This window comes from Diabrotica undecimpunctata, chromosome 4 (genome assembly GCF_040954645.1).
Source record: "Diabrotica undecimpunctata isolate CICGRU chromosome 4, icDiaUnde3, whole genome shotgun sequence".
Taxonomy (NCBI): domain Eukaryota; kingdom Metazoa; phylum Arthropoda; class Insecta; order Coleoptera; family Chrysomelidae; genus Diabrotica; species Diabrotica undecimpunctata.
Window position 1 is genome coordinate 20,863,404 of NC_092806.1, and position 20,179 is coordinate 20,883,582.

A 20,179-nucleotide genomic window follows, 5' to 3' on the forward strand; every position below is an offset into this window, starting at 1 on the left:
GTTGCAGAAAGCTGTCTTAGAGAAACGAATAGAACGAGAAAAACAGGGTAAACCTTATACAAAGAAATGGAAAATAGAGATCAACGAAGCAAAATCAATTAACACCGTATTTACTAAATGTCACAAAGACACACCAAATATTCTAATGTGTAACAAAAAAATTCCCAAAAATAATACTGTAAAATATCTTGGATAACACCTTGATAAGAGGCTAACATAGAGGACACACATCTGAATGAAGAGGAAGCAATTAGAAATAAAGTTCAAAAAAACACTACTGGTTACTCGGCCGTAAATCCACCTTAGTGTATAAGCAGTTATTCAGTTCAATTTTAGGAGAATTTAACACCAAAGTAGCGTCATCTAATGCAAATATTAAAGGAATGCTGGGCAAAAATGGACTGGGACAGAGAAATGGTAATCTCGACTATCTAGTGGAGTTATATGAAGAAGAAAATCTTACAATTACAAACACGTTCTATCGGCATTATCCACGGAGATTATACACATGGTGCGGCCCAGATGGACGAACAAGAAATCAAGGAGACTACATTATATTAAGATTAAGATCGTCGGCAATCAACTTTAAAACATATCCTGGCGCAGACTGTGGAAGCAATCATCAACTCCTGGAATTGAACGTTCGACTTGGTTTTAAAGTCCCCAAAAGAAGACCCCTAAGAAAAGGCATGTCTCTAAATCCTTCAAAAATCAATGACTTCCAACAAAATCTAGAAGAAGCTCTTTCTTTAGACCAAGTAAGTAGTGACTTTGGGAGCACTTGGATCTATCTCAAAGATAAGATAATCGAGGATGCAAAAGACTGTGAGGCAGCGGTTTCCACGCGCTGTAAGCCGTGGATATTCGATAATACGTAGACTGCGATTCAACGCAGAAAAGAACATAAAACTAGATACGGAACAAACGATGAATACAGAGCGTTATCGAAAAGAGAAAGAGGAACATGGCTGTCGAAATAAATGAGAAGATCAAACTCCTTGCCATATAATTGAAATCTCAGAGGTAGTCTGTAATAGATAAGGAAGGTAATCTAAAGACCGATACTGACGAAATATTGGAAACATGGCGAAACTACTGTGGCGAGCTATATAAAAATAAGGAAGTACCAGCAGAAAATCAATGGCCCTCTGACTACCCTAGAGAACCTACTGTCTTACTCGTTGAAGTCAAAGATGCAATTAAATCGCTAAAGAGAAATAAATCCTTAGGCATTGATTCAATATCAGGGGAAATACTACAGTTACTAGGTAACAAAGGATTACATATCATCCATTCTATCTGTGTCGCTGTTTGGAATTCAGGAAAATCGTCATCTGATTTGTGTACCTCAATGTATATGCCGCTACACAAAATAGGAACTACTACCTAATAATAACACACACTGTCACCAATAACACATGGTGGTAAAATCTTGTTGCATATCATCAAAAACAGATTAAAAACGTATCTACATTACCAAATACCTCAGGAACAAGCGGGGTTTGTAAAGATTAAAGGTACATGCGAACAAATCCTGAACCTTAGACAACTTATTAAAAGGTCTAGAGAATTCAAGACTCAATTCAACACCGAGAGAGGTGTTAGACAAGGATGCATTTTGTCACCTGACTTATTTAACATTTATGGTGAACATGTCATGAGGATGGCTTTAGATGGAGCAAAAGTGGCTGGTAGGAAAATCTCCAATTTAAAATTTGCTGATGACAGTACACTTATAAGCAAATGAGCTAGAAATGTTTATTCTCCTGCAGAGAGTTGAGTACGAAAGCAATAAACTTGGTCTGAAAATCAAAAAGGCTAAGACAAAAATAATGGTGGTCGATAGATTCCACACTATTCAACCTACTAACATGTTATAGGAATACTAGATAGTGAACAGTTTTGTCTATCTCGGGTCTAGTATCTATATAACTAACGATGGTAACTGTGAAGCACAAGTTCGGAGACGTATTGGTATGGCATAAAAATGCGATAAGTCGCCTAACTAAAGTTTGGAAAGATAGATCTATGTCTCAAAATATCAAAAGAGACTGGTGAATGCTCTTGTATTCTCACTATTTCTATACGGGGCAAAGACTTGGACTCTTCGCGGACACGAGCGCCAAAAAATTGATGCCTTTGAGATGTGGCGCTGGAGAAGAATGCTGCGCATACCTTGGACAGCTTATAGGGCAAACGTTTCCATTCTAAATCAACTTGAGATTCAAAAAAGGCTGTCCACAGTATGTCTGCAATTTATTCTGCAATTTTTCCGTCACGTGGTTTGCAGAGGTGACTATAGTTTGGAGAGATTATTTGTTTCTGGAAATTTTCTGAGAAGAAGATCAAAAGGACGATCACCAACTAGATGGTCCGACCAAATTAAGAATTCAGCTGAAAACTCATTCTGCGAAGCTCTCAGGGCAACTGAAGATAGAGATCAATGGAGAAAAATTGTTAGGATTATTGGAAGAAATCACGATCCTCAGTAATGGGGAAACGATAAGAGAGAGAGAGATAAAGCAGTCATCCGGCAAATCTGGATATACGGGATTAAACTATGGGGAACTGCAGCAGATAGCAACGTAGCAGTACTAAAGCGATTTCAATCTAAGGTTCTTCTTGCCATCACTAATGCGCCGTGGGTCATTCCAAATTAAGACATTTACAGGGATCGAAACATTGAAGTAAATGATTGTTAAAAGAAGTGATAAATACTGACTTACCGTTTAGAAAATTGGTGTCTAGACTTTGTTTTAGTTATTAGTAATAAACTTACCAGGAGTTAATAGTAATTGGACTAAAACTCTTGCTTACATATTACATAATATGTTCGTTCAACAAAAATGCTTAGTGTTACTTGTGTGTATGTAATAGATTGTATTTTAAAATAAATAAAAAAGATTAAATGGACCTGAGACTTGGACATTAAAAAAATGCAATTTAAAAAGAATCGAGGCTTTCGAACTCTGGTTATACCGCAGAGTATTAAAAATATCATGGACTGAGAGAATTACAAATAAAGAAGTACTGGAGTGGGTTGGTAAAGAAACAGAACTAATTACCACTACACAAACCAGAAAACTGGAATATCTAGGCCACGAAAAGAAGGACATAAAATTTTGGAAAGACTCGAGGAAGAAGATCTGTTGGCCGAAAGCAGAATTCATGGTTGAGAAATCTACATTCTATGAAGATCTGCATTGGTATCAATGCAGATCGATTGAGTTGTTTAAACCAGCAAGTTCAAAAATAAAAATAGCCATTATGATTGCCAACCTCGGTAGAAAGATGGCACTCTAAGAAGAAGAAGATTGGTTATACAAGGAAAGATAAAAGGAAAAAGAGGACTGGAAAGACGAAAGCACGTCCTGGTCGAAAAATTTAAAGTAGTGAAAACCAACAATAGAACTTTTCAGAACTGTTGCAGACAGAGTAAAATGGACCGTGATGATCGCCAATATCCTTAAAAGATGAGGTACACTAAGAAGATCAATCATATGACGATACTTTCATTATGTTTTGAGGATATTGTTTGATAATGCAAAAATATCAATTTATTCACCTATTACCAATTTCCTTTCTTAAATAGAACAACTGTACAAGTTTTAATACAGCGTTTTAAAAATTATATGTTTATAGTTCTTCTCAAATACAATAGTACAATTATTTAAATTTATACCATTTATTTATTACCATATTAAACAATGTTTCTTTAAAAGCATATTACTTTATAGCAGGTGATCTTCGAAACACTTGTCAAAAGGTTCCCACTGAGACCCAGCCACCATATTGACACACTTCTTGATTATTGACCAATAAATAATGAACGAAGGAATGCTGTTTGGTATGTTGAATAAGTATGAGTCATGTGTTTTTGGTAATACACACCCTGGTATAAGATATATTTTGGGAATCTATTGCTGTTATGTTAGAAGTAATGAAATATAAAAATATCTACTATTATAAAGTTCGTTTGCTGGATCTGTACACATGTATTATTGTGTGCAAAAATAACGATATTTGGAATTTTGGTTCTTATAATTTTGCATTTCATAATTGCTGACAAGTATATATACGAGAATAGTCCATATATACGAGAATTGTTAGTTTTACTTATCGATAACATATTATCTAATAGCATCTTCACATTGTCATTTTTAAGAGCTTGCCGGCGAGGGAAAGGGGAGCTAAAGCACACCGGTCACATAGGTAATACATAATATTTATATTATCATGTGTAGTTTCCTAGCAACATTTTCCAACTTTAGAGACAAAAATCTGTCATTTTTATATATTAATTCTTTTTGAGTAGATATAAAACTAAAATCAAACAAATTAAATATGCACCGAGAGATTGACAAATGATATTCACGCGTATATCGACTAAATCCTTGTCACCTCCATCAAACACTAACCTTTAACATTTTAAGAACATGTTTAGAAAACTTTCGTTGGTATATGCTGAAGAATATTTTAGCGGAGACTCTTTATGTAACAATAGGGATTGGCTGCGGATAATTGTTTTGCATAAAAATCTTTTCGATGCGTCATTGGAGGAAAACAAGCGTAATCCGCAACACAGCTTTATTAATAAGACCTTGACATTTTTATACTGTGTGTTGCATTCGCGGTATGTATAAAAATAAATAAATAGTTACTTTATAAATATTCAGAGATGAAGGTAACTGCCTTGTTCAATACTTGGTACTAATTATACCTCTAAAAAACTGTTATGAAACGGTTTTTTATTTACTTTGGACTTCCTCGAGGAGGTGGTGAGGTTAACTGTTGTTTGTTGTTGCACTCTTCTTTTTTATTAGTTATATTTATATTGTAGGAATTACTCATATACATATATATATATATATATATATATATATATATATATATATATATATATATATATATATATATATATATATATATTATATATTATATAAAAAACATACATATGTCATAGTGGAGCGCCGAATCTTTGTGAAGTGAAGCCATAGAAGAACTAGAAATTCCGTAAACAAGTAACCATGATAAAATGTCATTGAAAGATTCAGGAGTAAAGTAAACACACTCAGTTTAGTAAACTTAATTAAGATGGAGAGTTTGGGATGGTTTGAGATTAGACGAGGAGTTAAACAAGGAAATTTCCTGTTCTACTTTTTACTTAACTCTTAAAAGAAAGATTAGGAAAGTAGTTAGCAGCTCAGATGGTGTTTTTTCTAATAATACGACTAAGGTCTTTCAATATGCTGATGATATTGATGTGCTGAGTAGGAGAAAGCAGGTTTGAAAGATAATTTCACCATTCTGGCTAAAGAACCCAAGCAAGTGGTCACTTTATCGATAAGGTAAAAAATTACATGGTAATATATATAAATTTCGGCATGACGTAGAATCACTACCCGTCATCCAAAATATTTGAACTCACTGTAGAAAAGGCAGAAACTACTGGATGATAATATTTTCATATGTCTTCACGAAACGAGATGAAGTAAAGCTGAAGTTGTTGCTAAAGGTAAACTATATGTGTATTACCGGTAATTGGCGCTAATGCCTAGATTAGTCAGTTTTTTTATAGAGAGCTAAGTCTTGTAGCAGAAATGAAAAGAGCTGGATAAAATCATTAAGACATCTGAAGCTCATGATCAAAAAAGACATCAGCAAAAACCAGAAGAAAGGCGTCTACAAGGTAGACAAAAAATTACGTGGTTAGATGATCTAGAAAACGACGTAAGAAAATGGTAATACCGAACCAAATAAAGTGACAGCCAAGGATTTGCAAGAACCATCGCGCAAATCATATTGGAAGGTAAAGTGCAGGGCAGAAGATCAGTTGAAAGACGCCAGAACTCGTGGCTGAAAGATCTTAGGAGATGGTTTAACCGCTTGTCCACAGAAATCTTTCATGCAGCAGTTTCCAAAGCTACAATTGCCATTTGAATCGCCAACCTTTGAAAGGAGATGGCACGACAAAAAGAAGAAGATCGCGCTATTGAGTGATGATAGTGATCATAACTCTTAAAATTATAAAGAAAAAATTTCTAAGCAGTCAGAGGGCTAAATTTATTAAGAATAACTGGTGTCTTTAGAATGACTTTATCAGTGAACTTTCTAAAAACCACAAATTTGCAATCAGTGTAATAGAAATTATCAGATAAAAGCAAGTAGTCTATATTTAATTTCTAAGAATATACACTTTGTACTAACCACTGGATAGAATTTTGCAAACATATATTAGATGATAATGAATACATAGTTTTCACATAAATAAATATAATATTAAAAACTTTCTTACCTGCTGGACAGCTAAATAAACTATTTGTCGAATTCTGCAAAAAATAGAGAATCAGATAATATTGTTTAAATATATTTTAAATATTTTGGTTAACCCGTATTACATAAATTCAATTTTTCCGTAACTGTATTTCAGAAGCATACTCTCAAGTCCAATTTATTGATTTTACAGGAAAACGAATAACCGGTTTTCGGTGAATATTTATAATTATTACAGATATAAATAAATAATGAATAACCGTTTTTTTAAGCAATTAATAGTATAGGTAGAGTATTATAATCCACCAATTTTGAATTTTTGCAATATTTTAATTTTACAAAAAAATGGACCGTATGCTTCTAAGTTGTATTTTTTTCCCGAAAATATTTTGATCTTAATTCACCTGTCCTTATTAACAATAAGTAAAACAAAGATAGATATACTTATTTCAATTTATTAAGATTAAACAAAGTTACAACAACAAGTAAAATAAACATGAACTAAAAATTTTAAAGTACGTATTAGCTTAAATAAATTTTATGGATCAGCATCTCCTTCTGGATAATCGTTCCGATTTAGAACATGTGGTAAGCTTCGATAGTATTCGGGAACTCCGATGGTAAAAAAGACAAAAAATCCATAAGGTCATTATATTTTGCTGTTGAAATAGGCACTAGTCTTTGATTTATTTGGTCCAGATCCATCGGTAAGGTAAGTTCGGTTCTTGTGTTTCTTTTCAAACTTCTTCAAAATTCGTTGCTTGAAATGATGTTTTGTAGTACAGTATTCCCAACTGGTCTTTTCTATACTGCAAGTGAACTACTTTAGACAATAGGAACAACTGTTTATTACGATTCATTTTTCGAGCAAGGAAAGATGCAACATTTGAAAATCCCCTTGCAACGGTATACATTGGATCAAAAGATTTAAAGTCGGCCAATTCTAAGTTTAGAAATTTAAGGGAGTGGTATGGGTGCAGTTTAATACAGTTGTTCAGAGCTGCAGCCAACAAAGTAAAGATTGCTGTGATGGTAGCCAACCTCCGATAGGAGACGGTACTGCAAGAAGAAGAATTCTAAGTTTATTACTTTTAAGTTTGAGGAACAGTGAGGGATAAATTGCTGCCAATCCCACGGAGTTACAACTGTCATTGTAGGGTTTTTTTTTCGCTGTTTTTCTATTTGTGCATGAACGGTGTCAGCTTCCATGTGACTATGTCCTTTTAAAAGATATTTTTGATCAATGGTTTTATTTACAATGAAATAAAAGCCCATTACGATGCTGCTGTTCTTATTTTGGCCAAAGCAATTATCAGACCAAAGCGTTATGTGCTCTATATTAGATTCCGGTAAGTTTAGATCTGCCCATTTTACCAAAGCTGATGCCAAATTATTATCACCTCTCTAATCTTTTGATTCGTCCCACATCATACACCATGCTGAATTAAGAAAATGATGACTTCAGTTATTTCATGCCTATTATATCGATATTCAGTCTCTCCTTACATGGATGACATTGTAGATTTTACCCGTACCTATTTTAATATATTTTTTTTTAGATTTTCTGGACGCATCCGTTTTTTTTACTTGGGATTTCACTTGCTAACTACCTGAGAGACTCCATGGTTTTGTTCTGTTATTCATCACCTATTGGACCTTGCACTCCGATATACACCACTAGTAGTCTTCACTGGTAGTGGTAGTTCTCTATCTTTTTTTTTGTCACTCTATAATAATCTGTCTAATCGTGTTTGGCGATTCACAAGTAAAGCACTCTCAGGTTCTTTTTTTAAAAGATGTTCATGGGTCCACTCAAGATATTCTGAAAATACGTCTACACAGTCACATTTTAAAGGCCTGACGCTTCTTCACTGATGTCTCTGTCAGTGTTCATGCTTCTGCTCCATATAGACACATACATACAATGGAAGTAACCGTATTTTGCTGTTGAGATTAAGAATATCTATTTTTGAATAATTTCTGTATCCGTATAACCGCATTTCTGGCTTTTTTAATTTTACTCTTCATTTTCGTGGAGTGTTCCGATTTATTATTGACATTGCTTCCCAAATAAATATAGAATTTGATGGTGTCTATTTGTTCCCGGATTATATCTAGTCTTCCGATTGGTGTGTGATCCTCATATATTTAGTTTTGTTTATATTAATATTAAGTCCATAATTCTGTTATTTAGTCGTTCTCCGTTTACTAAAATACCGGTATTCTTCTCATGTATTGCATCCGCGAAGATTTCCTCAAAGTATACAATAAATAATAATGGTGACAAAACAAACCCTTGTCTCACTTCGCGTTTAACCTCTAAAGACAGCTTCTGATAATGTCCATAAGCTTCGTCTACATTTATTTCCAATATCTATTAATTTTTCATGTCTAACTCGGTCGAACGCTTTTTTGTAATCTATAAATCATTCAAAAGTCATTTACCGAGCCAAATTTTGTATTCCAAATTCAACGTATTTTACAGTATACTAAGGCCCAAAAGACTATTTAATAATTTCTATAATGTACATACCTGTGCTAATGTATCCCTATATAAAAATACTATGGCGACCAGGAAGGCCGCCTGTATACGTATCAGCATCCCCTGTAACAAAAAAGAGTCGTTAACAAAACGTAGTAATTTCCTAATTAAGCAATTGTTTTGCAAATTAAAGCATGACTAATCTTGTTTTATCTCATTTACAAACGGTTACCATTAAAAAATTGCTTAAGAGTTATATAACAACATAAATAAAACAAAGAAAATTTCTCCTGGCTTTAATACAAATATCCCCTCTCCTTTCAGAGAAACAAACTGTCAATAATCTTTCAGTGAACAGCCGATTCTAGCGAACTTGACAAAAAATTAAGAGACTTTTAAATCGAGTACCACAAATAAAATATACATAATAATGTATTCCCGAGTGCATAAAGTTCCCAGCATGACCATAATAGCATGATTAATAAACATTTAAATCTATGATTGTAATATTTTAATAAAAAAACAATAGAAAATTAAAACTTATATAGATTGAACAGCGATTTAATTCAAAATTGTAGAAAATTATGCAGGAAAATCATTATCATTATCACAATCATTAAATTAAGTCTGGAAAGGCACCTGGCTCCGATAAAATCCATTCAGCATTTTTACTCCACTGTGGCAAATATGCTAGGAAACGGCTGGCTGATTTCTATACAGATATGTTAAAATCGGGAAAAATCCCTCATTCACTAAAAAAGGCCTCTATTATAGCCATATTAAAACCAGGAAAGGCAAATGATCAGCCCCAAAACTACCGACCGATTGCACTGCTAAGCTGTGTCTATAAACTGTTGGAAAGCTTAATCTACAACAGAATTAGTAGAAACATATTTGAATTGATACCTATTGAGCAATCAGGGTTCAGACCTAACCGAAGATACACAGATCAGATTCTAGCCCTAACAACACATATTGAAGCAGGTTTTTAAAGAAAGCAAAAAACATCCGCTGCTTTTATTGACCTATTAGCTGCATACGATAATGTCTGGAGACAAGGATTAATCTGCAAACTAATCCGTGCCATCCCGTGTCAAAAGGGACCTACCTTAGACAACTTCACAGAAATTTAGCTACTGTGACGACTGGACCATTGCAGCAAGACATAATAACATAAATATTACAGAAACAACACTAACGGATGACCTTGCCGTTATGAGAGAATACTTTAGCAAATGGAGGCTACGACCCAATGCAACGGAAACCGAAGTGTGCTGTTTTCATCTGAATAATGCCCAAGCCAACAAAAAGCTCTCCGTTCACTTTGAAAATAGACTGCTTACTCATAACTCAACACCAAAATATCTTGGAGTGACTTTGGACAGAACATTAAGTATTAAAGAATACCTACAAAGAACGACAGCAAAACTGAAAACGCGAAATAATATAGTCTGAAAGCTATGTGGCACCACATGGGAGTCCTCAGCCTCCGTACTAAGATCATCCGCTCTCGGACTTGTATAACTTGGCGCCTGAATATGCTTCCCCGGTATGGCTCAATAACAAACACACAAAGATTATTGACACACAATTAAACCCGACAATGCGAATGATTTCAGGTACACACCGAACTATTGGCTTCCCATTATGAGTCACATTCCACCGCCGAAACTGCTAAGAAGTCGTTCTCTTCTCAGAGGATATCGAAAAATCGAGGCTAACGATCAATTATCCATCCATCATGATAAGCTTAATATCGAAATAAACAGACTGTGCTCCAAATATCCTCCATTGCTAAAAGTCAACTCCTTACATCAGAAAGATTTTAACCTCACCAACGCTTGGAGAAGACAATGGGAGAGCGACTCACCACAGGAAGCACACCAAATGGCCTGTATCGATCAGAAACTGCTAGGATTTGAACTAACCCGTAATACCTGGACAACGCTAAACAGAATAAGAACAAGTATCGGTAGATGTGCTGACAGCTTATATAGATGGGGAAAAGTCCTTATTCTTGAGTGTGGCTGTGGTGCGCAACGACAAACTGTCCTATTCAACAATATGTCCTATATGTCATATTGTTGAATAATGCCACCGAAGGCGATTCTCTGGAGTTTTCAATGACTTCCTGAATGCGACCGAAAATGTTTTATTTTATATTATTAATGCATTGGATGTTTGTTTGTAGTACACCATGTAACGTTTTATATTAATTTTTAATTATGTGTTCTTATTGTAATGCCAATCGATAACTAAAATAAACCTTATGGTTTTGATGATTCATTGTTGACACTTTTAGAGCCTGTCCTCATACAATAGCAGAGACCAAACACTTAATCATTCTTTATTTTTAGTTCTACATTAAGATTGTTATTGCAAAAAAATCTCATCCTAAAGAAGTTGGGTTTGTTAGCTGTACTATATTTGCATCTATGGATCTAGTAATCGTAACAGCACACATATTTATTATATTGGACTGCAGATAATTCAGTTTACAGGTGATAAACATTCTAGGAAAAATAAAACTGCTGGAACATATGGACTGCGATAAAGTGCTTACATAATACTGCACAATATTCAATGTCCAGTTAGACTAATGGCAAAGAAAGAGACGATAAAGACATAGGACTAAAGTCCTCTGACAAACCGATATAATTGCTAATAGTGGACGTCAGATAATCAAATGTTCAATAGACCTGTTAATCCTATTAGTGATCGGAAAGATTGATACTTGCACTGTTGATTGGTAACATTTTTAAGAAGCTCCAATTAAGACTAATCATCTCCCGTCCAATTCTTGCAAAACCAGAAATCTTCCACATTCCTGCCACCGTTGATATTAAATCTTCTCGACTGGTATTTATTTCTTATAAGTTTCGTTAACAGTAAAACTCTCGTATTATAAATTCATTTTCCTTGGTATGTTGTCGGTAGGCTTGCCAATCGTTCTTGCAAATAACGCTACTCGATCGAGCCAAGGAGATAAGTGGGTCAACAACAGTTGTGTAAGAATTTATCTAACTATGCGCACCGTTGCCAAATTTGCAGACTTCGACACTCGAGATGAATGTGGGATGACTCGATTGTAATGGTAATTTCTTTATTGCTCGATTCCGCGCAACCTCCTCGGTTTCTTCATCTAACGGAAGATCAGCTTAGCTAGTGTAAATTGTTCTTTTAGGATAATTGCAAATGTTGCGAAATTTTCTTTGGAGAAGTAAGTTTTGGGAAGATGAAGGAGTGACTGTGTGTAGTATCTTACCTTAGATATATGTTATTTCTTAAGATGTAGGTTTTGTCCTTAAAAACGCTAAGAGGCGTGGATTGTATTAAAACATTGTGCCATTTATTAGATCTAAAGGACATGGATGAATTATGTTTAAATATATTACATTAGGTTATCCTTGCCATTGACGATTTGCATTTAAAGCAGTTATTATCATGTTTCATGACAGCGTTCTCTTGTAAATTATAGTAAAGACCAAGGGAATGTATTCTTACCAAAGAATATACTACAATAATAATAAACGCATAATTACTAAGACTGCATTTGAGTTTCATCTAACAAATAAAGCAAACTAATATGGTTTAAGGAATAGTACACTGCCCGTCATTAAAAAGAGGCCATCTAGAATTTTATAAGACTTTTTCAATAATTTTTAAGTTTATTCAATTTATTCTGTTGTCACTAAACTCCCATTATGCCGTAACACTTTTAGGCACCGCCACTGGGTGCGGACAGGTCAATTAAGGGTAATAAGTTTGTAGAATTGATATGTTTTACAACTTCGGAGAATGCACGTGTTTTTTGTACATTGTTTTTCTTTGAATATGGCTGTTCTGATTTTCAAAAATATAGTTGCTGAAAGAGTGAACTTGTGCAATTTTTAAATTTAAGACTAAGGCTGAAAGATTTGCTAGATCTGTTGATTGTAGAATTGTTACTTTGATTGATAATGAAATGAGTCAAAGAGAAGTGGCCAGACAGCTTGGAGTCAGTCGTTGTATGGTCCAAAAAACATACCAAACATTTGTAGAGACTGAATCTCACGTGCGCGACCATGATCAGGCGCGAGAAGAATCACGACGGCCAGAGAAGACCGTTCTTTACAACGCACTTCTTTGCAAAATCGGTTCTTGCTCTTTAGAGCAATCCAAAATCGTTTTCAATATGCTCACGGGTGGACAGTAAGCACTTCTACAGTGAGAAGAAGGTTAAGGAAATTTGGTTTGAGGGCTCGCTGCTCAGTAACAGGACCTTTGTTAACAGCAACACATCGAAAAAACCGACTTGGGTTTGGTAGAGACCACCAACATTGGACGATAGAAGATTGGAAAAATGTTTTGCTTAGTGATGAGTCCAGGATGGTTCTTTATGGCTCAAACGGTCGCATCAAAACGTACAGAAGACGTGATGAATGATATGCTGCTTGTGTTCGACGAGCACATGTTGCTTTTGGAGGAGGCCCAGTAATGATTTATCTGATCTCGTGTTTAATGATATAAGAGCGTTGAATGCTCACCGATACATTACCGAAATTCTAGACGAGCACGTAATATCTTCTGCTGGTTTTGAGGACGAAAACTTTATTTTCAGGCAAGACAACGAGCGGCCACACGTAGCCAGGATGGTAACGCATTACCTGAAGACCGCTGTTGTGCCAAAAATGAATTTGCCGGCTCAAATCCCAGATTTGAATCCAATTGAGCATGTTTGAGATCAACTCAAACGAAAGGAAACAGAATACCCGCTCCAATAAATCGTGAGCAGCTTCGGTTGGCGCTCATGGAAGAATGGGAAGCTTTTCCTTAAGACAACATCCAGAATTGGATCAATTTAATTCCAAGTCGAATGAGAAGTGTAATTTAAAATAGAGATGGTGATACGGAATATCAAAAATCATGACTTTATTGTAATTTTTATAAAGAAAACAGAAAAAGTTACAATGTTAATTTTAAAATTTTCCGTTCAAATCTTCATTTTGAGAGAAGTATTTTTTTTTGACATTTGTTAAGAAATGGTTGCATACTGCTTTAGAATATATTCTTAAATATTACACAAACATCTAATGACAATTAAGTTTTTGTAGGGTTCGTGAAAAAAATGCCAAAAATTTTAGGCTTCATTTTAATGACGCGCAGTGTATATTGTCTTGCAAATTCTAAGATGTGGAAAAACCGTAAATTTTTTGCAGTCTTTATGGGAATGTATAAAAGTCTATCTATTTTTTATTAAAGCAGCAAATAGAATAATAACTCTACCAGAAGCAATTAATTGCAAAGTAATTATCGATCGAAAACTATGACGCAAGAATTTGTGCTGTGGTCTGATATTAGTTTCACTGTTAGTTAATCAGTCTCCATAGTGTAAAGACCACCAGATAGGGCTGTTTTGACAAACCTTCAAAGAGTATCTCTTTATCGGTAATATGTATATGTAATCAAGACCCTAGTAAATATTTTTAAATATTTGCTTGAGCTACAACATAAATAAAATTATTTTAACGTTAGTCAATGTTTTTTTTTTTTCACTTAGGTATTTTATAAAAATCATTTGAATATTTGTATGTATTAGCCCTAACAACTAAATGTTTGGACAAACGAAAATTTATAGAAAACGTTCATCTTCACGATCTTTCTTATTGAACCAAAGAACGAGATCAATAAAACAATCAACAACGTTTATTGACGTTTCAATTTCCACTTCGGAAATCGTTCTCAAAATACAAACATTAGTAAATTAAACAAATTTTGTTTTTTGTTACTTAGTGAAAAAATTCTTCTAATAATTTAATTTTATCTGACTCATCTATATTGACAATTCAGACATACATTATACATTTTAAAGTAGACGACTTTAAAATGATATTGCCAATATTGTTGAGTTGCGTTCCTGGGACGACTTTACTTATAAGATAGTTCATTCGATTACATGAAATCAACTTTAACTTGAGAATATCCGTCAGAAAAGATCATAAAATGTAATTCGTCTTTAAAAAGACAAATACATGTCATGATGACAGTAAAATTCTCCTGTTAGTGATTCCATATTAAATTATGAGGGAAAAACCAGGAAAAAAACCTCATAATACTATCCCGACATGGTAAGTATTTGATCGTGTATTTAGTTTACCTTCAATAAACACCAAATTCCGATTTTTTATATGTTTGTTATTTATAAAACATAAATGATGTATTCTCTATATGTTACTGACTTACCAATACTGGTATTTTCCTTTTAATAACTTCCTCTTTCAATATGGGTAACCAGATCCTACTACATTCTGCCGAGGAATTCGCGACACAATTGGTCTCATTTAGCATAATTAGAGCTGCTTCTTTGATTTTTCTCTTTTTACCATCCGTTTCTTTTAGGACTATATTTGAATCATTCCATTGAACCCTATGTTCATTATCCCATGCGTGTTTACAGATTTGAGATCTATCAAATTCTCTATTTTTAATATAGGATTGATGTTCACTTATTCTAACATTTAATGGTCTTGATGTTTCACCTAAATAAAACTGATCGCATTCACAAGGTATTTTATAAATGCAATTCTTTGTCCTTTCTTGTTCATTGTTAGGTTTGGTTTTGGACAAAATAGATCTCAACGTGTTTGTTGTTTTGAATGTTGTTGAAATGTTGAATTTATTTCCTATCCTTTTAAGCTTTTCCGATAATCCTTTTATGTATGGTATTGTTATTTTCCTCGTATTATTCCTTGCATATGCTGTAGGATCTCGTTCTAAGTTGTTTTGTTCTATTCGATCGATTGTTGAAAATTCCTTATTTATAAACCATAAAGGATAATCATTTTTTAATAAAACAGATGTTAACAAATGTTTTTCCTCCAAGAACGAATTTTCGTTAGAACAAGTAATTCCCAGGAACGCAACTCAACAATATTGGCAATATCATTTTAAAGTCGTCTACTTTAAAATGTATAAGGTATGTCTGAATTGTCAATATAGATGAGTCAGATAAAATTAAATTATTAGAAGAATTTTTTCACTAAGTAACAAAAAACAAAATATGTTTAATTTACTAATGTTTGTATTTTGGGACCGTTTCCCCAAGTGGAAATTGAAACGTCAATAAACGTATTTTAACCTTTAATTGTGGCTTATTCCCATTTAAATAGTAATTAATTTAAAATGCCACAAAAAAATAGCTTCAGAACAATATCTATCATTAATAACAAAATATTGAAATGGCTCGGTCTCTATAAACTTTGAATTGCAGAGTTGGCCGCAGAATAAACGAAAATGTTGCATAACATCGTGACAACTAAATGTTTGGACAATTCTGTTTGAATATGGGGTTACATGCGCGGCAATTCTGTCTGGCATTATTCTTACTAAGGATTTAGACAAGTCAATGTTAAAACTATTACCTAATTCACCTAATTTACTCTTTAATTCGGCGATGGTCCTCTGGGGACCATTACGTAATTTCTGTTTCATTTTATGCCACAATATCTCAATAACATTAAGGTCTGGACTGTTCGAAAGCCATGAGAGGACTTTAATATTATTGTTTGTAAACCATTTTTTAGTTTTTTGAGATGTATGACATGCAGCACCGTCCTGCTGGAATATAACATTCAAATCCTGGTAGGGATCATTAGCACTTGGTACAAGACCATTTTTAAAAATTTCTTGATACTTTCCTGCCTTAATTGTGCCTTCCACCACCTCATATCTTTCTGGACCTGCTGATGACATGCAGCCCCAAACCATAATTTCTTTGGAAAACTTCACAATTCTTTTAAAACAATCTTTATGGAATGCTTCATTTTGACTTCTGATAACTCGTTTTCAAAAGTCTCCCACGCAAACATCAAATTTCAATTTGTCACTGAATATCACTCTGAAATCGTCATCAACGGTCCATGAGAACTTTAAGCGACCGCTTCAAATGGGCAAGATCGAAGATTTCATGGACCGTTGATGACTGGTCTACAGTCATATTCAGCGACGAATCGAAATTTAATGTTTGCATGGGAGACTTTCGAAAACGGGTTATCAGCAGTCAAAATAAAGCATTTTGCCCCAGAAGAACTATAAGTTTCCCAAAGGAATTATGATTTGGAGGTACGTGCCATCAGCTGGTGTAGGAAGATATGAGGCGGTGGAAGGCACAATTAACGCAGCAATTTAAGTATCAAGAAATTTTGAAAAATAGTTTTGTATGAAGTGCTCACGATCTCTACCAGGACTTAAATTTTATATTCCAACAGGACGGTGCTGCATGCCATACAGCTAAAAAAACTAAAAATGGTTTGGAGCCAATAACATTAAAGTACTCTCATGGCCTTCGAACAGTCCAGATCTTAATTTTATTGAGACATTGTGGCATAAGATGAAAAAGAAATTGCGTAGTGATCCCCAGAGAACCGTCGACGATTTTAAGAGTAAATTAGGTAAATTATGGGATAGTTTCGATCCTGACTTGTGTAAATCCTTACTACGAACAATGCCAGACTAAATTGTCGGAGTTTCAAAGTTGTCACGATGTCATGCAAAATTTTAGTTTGTTTTGCCAACAACGCTGCAATTCAAAATTTATAGAGACTGAACTATTTCAATATTTTGTTATTAATGATGTGTTGTTGATCTCGTTCTTTGGTTCAATAAGCAAAGTTGTGAAGATGAACGTTTTCAATTAATTTTCGTTAGTCCGAACATTTAGTTGTTAGGCCTCGTATACAGTCAAAATTATTGTCGAGATAGAGTTAGCATTGAATAAGTGAGGAAAATAAAGTAGGTAGGGATTACACTCTCCAGCTATGAAGACGTTAAAAAATAAGTAAGAGATTAGGTAGATCAAGTACAAGGAGCAATTTTTTTAAATAAATGTACTTTGTATAACAGCCAACTATAGGAAATTAACTTTTCCTTATGGATTTTGAAAATTGGTGTTTACTGGATTGGGTTGGGTTGTGAGTGTTATTTTTATAAAGTTCTTTTAAATTATCACGCGGATCCACATAAAATTCGTGGTGTCGATGGTGTAATAATTATGCCCATCAAGCTAAAGAATCAATAGAAGCTTCTAATCCAGTGGAAGGTTTCCAAGAAAGATGCCAAGTAAAACGTAAGCGACATTTTCAGTATTTCTCTGATAATTCTAAACGAATGCTGAAAAATTTTAATGAAAGACTTTGTTCTAAACTTTCTAAATCAGGACTTTGGACTGATAAAAATATAAGTGTATCTTCATTCAGAAAAATAAAAATGATGGCGGCAAGTTCAGAAAAACAGAACGAGAACGTCATTTTAAAATGGTCTAGTGGTGACACATCTTGCAAAAGAGTGGTACTCAGGTCCAATTCTATTAGGTTCTACTAGATTTTCACAAATTATAACCTAGGTGGCGCTCGTCTTCCTAACCGTTGCCGCAGTAATTAGAAGCTAACCCCCATACTTCTGTTGGATCATTAAAGTGTTTGCTATTTTGTGATTTTGGTATTATTTATCATTTTTTTAGCTTTTATTGTTTAAATTTTTTTACTATTGCTGTTTTTATATTACAAAATAGACATGTACTCATTTGAGTACAATTTGTTTGTATGAGATCAAATATGTTATTCTTCCAGGTTTAATATTTGTATTGAAACAGATGTTCAAGAATTTCCGCCTATGAGTCCCATTGGATTTTATGAAAAACATTATAAACACTCGCTTTAACTTCAGATGACCTAGCGAGTTCCACTCATAAAGGTATATCGGTGCTAGTTATTCCTCCTGAGGTTGAAAAGGAGGTTCATTACATGAGTGATGACTCTGACAACGGCGAAGAAGACAATCTTCCCCTTGCCATAAGAAGATAAAATTTACTGAAGGGTCAAAATAAAACCGAAAAATCCGACTGAGCGGAAGAAATTACTGATATTAGTATGAAATCTACAACAGGTTACCAAGGTCGACTGGATGATATGAAAGAGCAAATCTCCTATCTTTGAGAAATTTTTGGTAATGAAATTATTGAATATATTATAGAGCAGACAAATTTATATGCCTCTCAAAATAGCCATCATCAATTTCATGTAACGCAGGAAGAGATAAAGATATTTCTGGCTATTTTACTTTTTACTGGATAGCATACATTGCCACGAGAGCGCAATTATTGATGTTTAGATGAGTATCTTTAGGTTCTCCCAGTGACTAATGCAATTTCAAAGAATCGTTTCTAAGAAATTAAAAAGTGCTTACATTTGGCACATAATTCGCAAATTGCTACAAGGGACAAATTGTATGGAGGCCTCTCGAAAGTGGGGCCTCTCATGAACAAACTAAATAAAATATTTCAACAATTTGGCATATTCTACAAAGACATCAATTGATGAAGCGATAATAAAGTATTTTGGACATCACTCCTCTAAACTCACAAGGGAAAATCCAGTAAGATCTGGATACAAAGTCTGGATGTAGTTCAACTGGTTATTGCTACAATTTTGACACATATTGTGGAACATCGGTGGATAAACCGTAAGTCTCGGCGATGCCTTTAGGACCACAAGTTGTTTTAAAAATGCGTGATGTCGTTGATGGACCACGAAGTATTTTTTGACAATTATTTTAATAGTTACAATTTGACGGAATCTTTGAAAGAGAAGGGGCTTAGAGCAACAGGCACAGCAAGAGAGAATCATATAAAAAAATGTCCTTTGCCACCTTCCACTGGTATGAAAAAGAAGAATCGTGGACATTTTGAATATCCTTTGACAAAACAAGTCTACTACTTTTTGTAAAATGTAAATACAACAACGTAGTTACAATGGCATCAAATTACGATTGTACTGAACCACTTTCAAAAGTGGAACATTGGTGTGCTGCTGCCAAAGGAAAAATTGATGTACCCCAACCGAACCTTTTCTCAGCATGCAATGCTTCAATGGGCTATGTTGATCTCCTTGACTAATCAGTTAATAAGTACCGAGTCAGTATACAGGGTAAGAAATGGTGTTGGTCCATTTTTACAAATATTAGCTGGAAGTAAGGAAATGTATCTTTTCGTTTTTCAACGAGATGTAGTACGTCATTATTTAAGAACTTTTGAGAAATCTACTTATTCTAAAAAAGGACTAACAGGATATGTACGAATTGGTCTAAAAATTGAATGAAAGTGGTCATTTTCTAAAGAAAATAAGAAAACAATTTTGATGTGGCTTATGCCATCGAAGAGTACGTTGGACTTGTATAAAGTGTGACGTTACTCTGTGTTTGGAACGTGATTGATTTGTACAATTTCTTACTCGTTAGAATATTATACAGGATATATCCAAGTATGTACCTATATTGTAAGAAAATAAAACATTTTCATTTTTAGAAAATCTTTTAAATTTTTGACATCAGCCTATTGTACTCGTATGAGTACACCTACTTTTTGCTAAAAATACATTTTTTTTTCATGTG

General features: G+C 34.1%; 1 protein-coding gene across 2 annotated transcripts in view; it reads right to left on the reverse strand.

Annotated features, from left to right (window-relative positions):
- Positions 1-20,179, reverse strand: part of uif (sushi, von Willebrand factor type A, EGF and pentraxin domain-containing protein uif) — a 175,026-nt gene that overhangs the window by 98,208 nt on the left and 56,639 nt on the right. For both annotated transcript variants that reach the window (XM_072529111.1, XM_072529110.1), the window contains exons 2-3: positions 8,807-8,878; positions 6,296-6,329 (exon numbers count right to left, since the gene is read on the reverse strand). In XM_072529111.1, the coding sequence (XP_072385212.1) occupies positions 6,296-6,329; positions 8,807-8,875 (103 nt within the window). In that variant the 5' untranslated portion in view covers positions 8,876-8,878. The remainder of the gene's footprint in view (positions 1-6,295; positions 6,330-8,806; positions 8,879-20,179) is intronic.